The sequence below is a fragment of the Babylonia areolata genome, chromosome 21 (assembly GCF_041734735.1).
Source record: "Babylonia areolata isolate BAREFJ2019XMU chromosome 21, ASM4173473v1, whole genome shotgun sequence".
Taxonomy (NCBI): domain Eukaryota; kingdom Metazoa; phylum Mollusca; class Gastropoda; order Neogastropoda; family Buccinidae; genus Babylonia; species Babylonia areolata.
The window spans coordinates 39,146,078-39,153,769 of record NC_134896.1 but is presented as its reverse complement, the minus strand read 5'-3'; the positions used below and the strand labels follow the sequence as shown (position 1 = coordinate 39,153,769).

General features: G+C 44.2%; 1 protein-coding gene across 2 annotated transcripts in view; it reads left to right on the top strand.

Moving 5' to 3' along the window:
* Positions 1-3,847, top strand: part of LOC143296205 (ADP-ribose glycohydrolase MACROD2-like) — a 24,197-nt gene extending 20,350 nt beyond the window's left edge. For both annotated transcript variants that reach the window (XM_076608024.1, XM_076608023.1), the window contains exon 10: positions 2,971-3,847. In XM_076608024.1, coding sequence (XP_076464139.1) covers positions 2,971-3,287 — 317 coding nt within the window. In that variant the 3' untranslated portion in view covers positions 3,288-3,847. The remainder of the gene's footprint in view (positions 1-2,970) is intronic.
* Positions 3,848-7,692: the final 3,845 nt, after the last annotated feature.

Sequence of the window (7,692 nt, the reverse complement as noted above, 5' to 3'; positions counted from 1 at the left end):
GGAAATTACCCTGTAATTAATGCTAAGGGACTTAATTTATCACGAGTGAGTCTTGAAGGCCTTGCCTCTCTTGTCCAGTGATAAACGGCAACTATCATTTGCAACAAAAAAACTAAAGTTTAGAAAAACCTTTTTGGTGGTAGATGAATCCTCTTGGAGTGAGACACGACGTTTTGAACCATAGGCCTGTTGTCAAGGCTCTTGATTCATTGACAACGGGCCTATGGTTCGAAACGTCGTGTCTCACTCCAAGAGGATTCATCTACCACCAAAAAGGTTTTTCTAAGCTTTAGGTTTTTGTTCTGAAGAATCCTACAGTCAACTTTGTCTTCTGTCGTTTACAAATCACTTCATAAATGTTTTTTTTATCTGGAAAGAACCTTTAAGGTATTCAGTGAGACTGAGAGGCCAGTGGCCGACCATCTGCAGTCTGCATAAGTTGAACCATCTCTTGATTCGTTAACATTTTGTAAAAATGTACCTGTTTGTATGGTCCTTTCTTTTTTTTCTTCTTCTTCTGCCATTTTCCCCTGCCATTGATTTTCAGAAATGTGATAATGAATATCATTATGATAGAAATAATAATGATAATAATAATAATCATGATTTTACATTATTAGTAATAATGATAATAATAATATTTATTTTCAGTCTAATTCCATCATCTTGAGTAGACTATAAACAGATAAACGACATTCTTCTTCTGCATACATGGGCTGCAACTCCCATGTTCACTCCTACGGGCTTTTACATGTATGACCATTTTTACCCCTGCCATTAAGCAGCCATATGCTGTTTTCAGGGGTGCGCATGCTGGGTATGTTCTTACTTCTATAACCCACTGAACGCTGACATTGATTACAGGATCGTTTAACATGTGTATTTGATCTTCTGCATGCGTATACACAAGAGGGAGATTAGGCACTGGCGGGTTTGCACATTTGTTGACCTGGGAGACGGGCGCAATAGCCGAGTGGTTAAAGCATTGGACTGTCAATCTGAGGGTCCCGGGTTCGAATCACAGTGACGGCACCTGGTGGGTAAAGGGTGGAGATTTTTACGATCTCCCAGGTCAACATATGTGCAGACCTGCTATGCCTGAACCCCCTTCGTGTGTATACGCAAGCAGAAGATCAAATACGCACGTTAAAGATCCTGTAATCCATGTCAGCGTTCGGTGGGTTATGGAAACAAGAACATACCCAGCATGCACACCCCCGAAAACGGAGTATGGCTGCCTACATGGCGGGGTAAAAACGGTCATACACGTAAAAGCCCACTCGTGTGCATACGAGTGAACGCAGAAGAAGAAGAAGAAGTTGACCTGGGAGATCAGAAAAACCCCACCCTCAGCCCACCAGGTGCACAGATGTTGTGAGGAAATGGCCAAGAGAAGGGTCCTTAACTCCTGTATGTATAGAAAACGAAAGCGGGGCTTTCCTCGAGAAAGGTCCAGAGTGTATTGAACGCCCATCTGCAGCTGCTGTGCATGGTTGAAGTGTCTTCCATAAGGGAGATAAAAAAATGTATTGGTGTCACTGCACGTTAACAGTCACACCTGTGTCCTCCTGCACACACACACACAGACTCACAGACATGGAGACACACACACAGACACACAGACATGCAGACACACACACAGACTCACAGACATGCAGACACACACACAGACTCACAGACATGGAGACACACACACGAGGCAGACAGACATGCAGACACACACACAGACAGACAGAGGCAGACAGACATGCAGACACACACACAGACACACAGAGGCAGACAGACATGAAGACACACAGAGGCAGACAGACATGCAGACACACACACAGACACACACAGGCAGACAGACATGCAGACACACACACAGAGGCAGACAGACGTGCAGACACACACACAGACACACAGAGGCAGACAGACATGCAGACACACACACAGACACACACAGAGGCAGACAGACATGCAGACACACACACAGACAGACAGAGGCAGACAGACATGCAGACACACACACAGACACACAGAGGCAGACAGACATGCAGACACACACACAGACAGACAGAGGCAGACAGACATGCAGACACACACACAGACACACAGAGGCAGACAGACATGCAGACACACACACACAGACAGAGGCAGACAGACATGCAGACACACACACAGACACACACGAGGCAGACAGACATGCAGACACACACACACAGACAGAGGCAGACAGACATGCAGACACACACACAGACACACAGAGGCAGACAGACATGCAGACACACACACACAGACAGAGGCAGACAGACATGCAGACACACACACAGACACACACGAGGCAGACAGACATGCAGACACACACACACAGACAGAGGCAGACAGACATGCAGACACACACACAGACACACACGAGGCAGACAGACATGCAGACACACACACAGACACACACAGGCAGACAGACATGCAGACATACACACACACAGAGGCAGACAGACATGCAGACACACACACAGACACACACAGAGGCAGACAGACATGCAGACACACACACAGACACACACAGAGGCAGACAGACATGCAGACACACACACAGACACACAGAGGCAGACAGACATGCAGACACACACACAGACAGAGGCAGACAGACATGCAGACACACACACAGACACACAGAAGCAGGCAGACGTGCAGACACACACACAGACACACAGAGGCAGACAGACGTGCAGACACACACACAGACACACAGAGGCAGACAGACATGCAGACACACACCCACGCACGCACCCATCCATGCACACGTGCAGAATCATTAAACCAAAACAGAACAACAAATACAAACTTTAGCCAGAAACACCTTCCTCAAAAAAGCGCTCACATTGTAACAGTATGGTGCATTGATATCACACCTCTTCCCTCAGAGGTGGGCAGACATTCCAAACAGCATATGTCTCCTGCCTCTGAGCACTTGTTGCTGTGTTGCAGACACTGCACACACCGACACCACCACCACCACCACCACCACCAGACTGGCCCAAGGGAGAGAAGAGGTGATGGACACTGACGACAAGGGAGATAACAACGCCCCCACCGCCGCCACCACCACCACCACGGCCCGCTCAACTGAAACTGGGGAGACGGAAGCCCAGGAGAGCGACGCCAAGGGACAGAAGCAGGAGAAAGAAGACGCGGAGAAAGGGAAGGGGAGCAAGAGGAAGAGCAAGGGGGAGGGGAAAGATCTGAAGGGGGAGGAGGAGGAGGAGGAGGATGCCAAGGAGGGAAAGCAGAAGCCGAAGCTGTGAGGAGACGCGCTGAACTCTCTCCGCCCGCCCCGGCAGTCTGTTTGTTACGACTTCTGACGGCTGGTGTCCTGTGACACACTTGTTGCTGACATCTGACGTGGGTCGGTCAGTCGTTTGCTTTAAAGGACTGTGCCAAGTTTGTTCCATGATGTATATTGGACTTTTTGGGGCTTTTTGGTTTTATCAGGTTTTTCCTGTTCCTGTTGACATGGCAGTATTCATTTGTTGTTCTTGATTTTCTTTTTGGTTCTTTTAGGCTTGAAATTTCTAGTTTCATATAAAGAGGACATTTTTAAGCAGATGTGTGCACATTGGTTTGTCTGGTTGAACGTGAGCTTCGTATTCCATTGGGCTTGTAAAAAGGCATGGCTTAGCTTTTGACTAGTATAATTTAACTTTAGCTGCTGTGGAAAAAAAAGAGAGAAGAAAATAGTATTTTAATGCTTGGCCTCCTTTGTCTGTCGCTGTGTGTATGATCTTTCTCAGTTCTGCTTTTTTTTTTTTGTTAGCTAGTTTCATGTATCTCAGCTTACTTAGTAACAGACGTCTTGAAGCTTTAAGGTGCGGTTGTGTTTGGTGGGGTCGGAGGGGGGGGGGGGGGGGGGAGGAGGGGGGGGGGGGGGGGGGGGGGGGGGTAGCTAACCATAGCTGCTGTGTGATCAGAAGTGAGCTGTTTTCAGAACTGCCCCAGAAAACCAACCACTTCCTGCCTTGGTCATTCACGGCTGAGAGTGGTAGTGGTGTGCCGGGGTAGCACATGTGTGTGTGTGTGTGTGGGGGGGGGGGGGGTCAGGAGGGGGGAGGTGGGCGGAAAAGGGGCGGGAGGGTGTGGGGGGGTTGGTTTGCGTGTTTACTCTTGTTGTGGTGAGGTGTGTGTTGCGGTGTGGTGTGTACTGTTCCCTTGACCCTCCTCACAACATGCTCAGTACTGTTGTGTAGCCTGCTTTTGTAGTGCATGTGACCACACAGACAGGCACGGAAACGCATCTGGTTGTCTGAAGTCACATATAGCTAACGCTGGATAGGTGTATGTCTTTTTTTCCCTCTCTCTCTCTTTATTTTTTTTTTTATTTTTTTTTTTATGTGTGATAGTGTCAGTGTGTTGAAAGTAGGTAGTGTAAATAAAAAAAAAAAGAAAAAAAAAGCAAATCACAAAGTGTTTCTCAGTTCTTTGAGTTTTCTTCCAGCCTCTTTTCTAGTCCTGGATGATGATGGAAAGTGGATAACTATTTTGATGTGTGCATTATTATGAAAAGTATGTAACCATTTAATATGAGCTTTATTGATTATGAAAAGTGGATCATCATTTCACCATCTATCTGTCTCGCTGTCTCTGTTTCTCTCTGTCTCCCTCTCGCTCTCTCTCTCACTCTATCTATCTAGATATAAGTATTATGTATGTATGTATGTATGTGAAAGCTTCTTCATTGCTTATTTCATTAATGCTAGTCTCGACTGGCCAGTGCATGACTTTCTGAAGTATTGCGTTAAAATGTGTAGACGACAATCAAGTGTGTACAGAGACTGAAGAGCACTCCTTCACCATGGCCTGTACGCTGTGTGGGTAACATTAACTTTTTCAGTGCCAAATCTATTTTATGCTCGTACACAACTATTTGCCAAGGGATGGTTTTTGGTCACAGAGGGTAATGATCAAAAAGAAAAAAGAAAAAAAAAAAGATCTAGCATGCAAACTACTAAATGAGAGATAGAATATACCTTACTTTTGTGAAAGGAAAATTAACAGGCTATCCATTTATGACAATTTCACATGAACGTAATGAATCTGTAATAGGAAAATTTATACAATGACGTCAACGGAAATTTCTGTCCTGGGGCACTGAAAGGGGTTAATTGTCATGATTCCCACAAGATTTAACGTCAGTTGTTTAACAGAGAAATGGTCGTGTTGGCTCAACCTGGCTTGGGTCAGATCATGGTGTGGATTTCGGTTTTAATTCAATTCATTTTTTTTTTATTGATTCAGATTTAGAAAAAAAACAACTTTTTTTTTAAACAGTAATCCAGGAAGCATGATTTTAGTTTAAATTATGATCATCTCTAAGAAGGAAGAGAAAAGAGAACTGGTCAACAGGTCACCAGTGGTGCCTCTGGTCTTGAGACTGCATGCCAGAAGAAGAAGAGAAGAAAGAGCCGTAAAATAAAAAGAATTAAATTAAAAGAGAAAAAAAAAAGAAAAGATTTGCGTGAATAGATAAACAAATAAACAAAGGGCCTAGGGTGAACTGTACAAAAGCTTTCGTATGATCAGATTTTTTTTGGTTTTAGATTTAAAAGAATTTTAACTTTGATTATTTTTATCAAGTTTTTAAGGATGGGGAGAATGATCTCACAAAGTGCACAGTCTGCTGTAACAAAGTACAGAGTGCATAGTCTGCTGTAACAAAGTGCAGAGTGCATAGTCTGCTGTAACAAAGTGCAGAGTGCATAGTCTGCTGTAACAAAGTACAGAGTGCACAGTCTGCTGTAACAAAGTACAGAGTGCAGAGTCTGCTGTAACAAAGTACAGAGTGCACAGTCTGCTGTGACAAAGTACAGAGTGCATAGTCTGCTGTAACAAAGTGCAGAGTGCATAGTCTGCTGTAACAAAGTGCAGAGTGCATAGTCTGCTGTAACAAAGTGCAGAGTGCATAGTCTGCTCTGTGTGTGTGTGTGTGCGTGCCTGCGCGCATGTATGTTGTTCTTTGCGACAGACTTGTTTGATATGACCGGGCATGTCTGTTCTTTCCTTCTCTTTCTCTCCTTAGTATGCATATCTGTTCAGCTCTGGCTGTGCATTGTCTGTTCTTCTCTTTCTCTCTTTCTCTCCGTAGTATGCATATCTGTTCAGCTTTGGCTGTGCATTGTCTGTTCTTTCCTTCTCTTTCTCTCTTTCTCTCCTTAGTGTGCAGATCTGTTGGGCTTTGGCTGTGCATTGTCTGTTCTTCTCTTTCTCTCTTTCTCTCCTTAGTATGCATATCTGTTCAGCTTTGGCTGTGCATTGTCTGTTCTTTCCTTCTCTTTCTCTCCTTAGTATGCATAATTATCTGTTCAGCTTTGGCTGTGCATTGTCTGTTCTTTCTCTCTTTCTCTCTTTCTCTCCTTAGTGTGCAGATCTGTTGGGCTTTGGCTGTGCATTGTCTGTTCTTCTCTTTCTCTCTTTCTCTCCTTAGTATGCATATCTGTTCAGCTTTGGCTGTGCATTGTCTGTTCTTTCCTTCTCTTTCTCTCCTTAGTATGCAGATCTGTTCAGCTTTGGCTGTGCATTGTCTGTTTTTTCCTTCTCTTTCTCTCTTTCTCTCCTTAGTATGCATATCTGTTGGGCTTTGGCTGTGCATTGTCTGTTTTTTCCTTCTCTTTCTCTCTTTCTCTCCTTAGTATGCATATCTGTTGGGCTTTGGCTGTGCATTGTCTGTTCTTCTCTTTCTCTCCTTAGTATGCATATCTGTTCAGCTTTGGCTGTGCATTGTCTGTTCTTCTCTTTCTCTCCTTAGTATGCATATCTGTTCAGCTTTGGCTGTGCATTGTCTGTTCTTTCCTTCTCTTTCTCTCCGTAGTATGCAGATCTGTTCAGCTTTGGCTGTGCATTGTCTGTTCTTCTCTTTCTCTCTTTCTCTCCTTAGTGTGCATATCTGTTCAGCTTTGGCTGTGCATTGTCTGTTTTTTCCTTCTCTTTCTCTCTTTCTCTCCTTAGTATGCAGACCTGTTGGGCTTTGGCTGTGCATTGTCTGTTCTTCTCTTTCTCTCTTTCTCTCCTTAGTGTGCAGATCTGTTCAGCTTTGGCTGTGCATTGTCTGTTCTTTCCTTCTCTTTCTCTCCTTAGTATGCAGATCTGTTCAGCTTTGGCTGTGCATTGTCTGTTCTTCTCTTTCTCTCCTTAGTATGCAGATCTGTTCAGCTTTGGCTGTGCATTGTCTGTTCTTCTCTTTCTCTCTTTCTCTCCTTAGTGTGCAGACCTGTTGGGCTTTGGCTGTGCATTGTCTCTGGAAGTTCCTTCAGTGTTTCTTCTGTTTTAACGCAGTGCTGTGTTTTTCTTGTTTGACGTCAGTGAAGAACTTGTGAGGACACATGAACTGTGATACATGGGCTGCGTGTTGCTGTGTGAGGCGGGGTTCATGTCGCAAAAGGAAAGGACGCATTGTGAAAAATGGAAAACAAGGAACCTGTAATTCACTGCAGATTTTTTTTTTTTTTTTTTTGAAAATAGATTTAGTACACACTGTGTACCGATTTTTTTTGACTCACTTGTGTAAACAAAGTGAGTCTATGTTTTAACCCGGTGTTCGGTTGTCTGTGTGTGTGTGTGTGTGTGTGTGTGTGTCCGTGGTAAACTTTAATATTGACATTTTCTCTGCAAATACTTTTTATTTTATCTTATTCTCTGAAAGAGTTGGTGGGTAGAAAA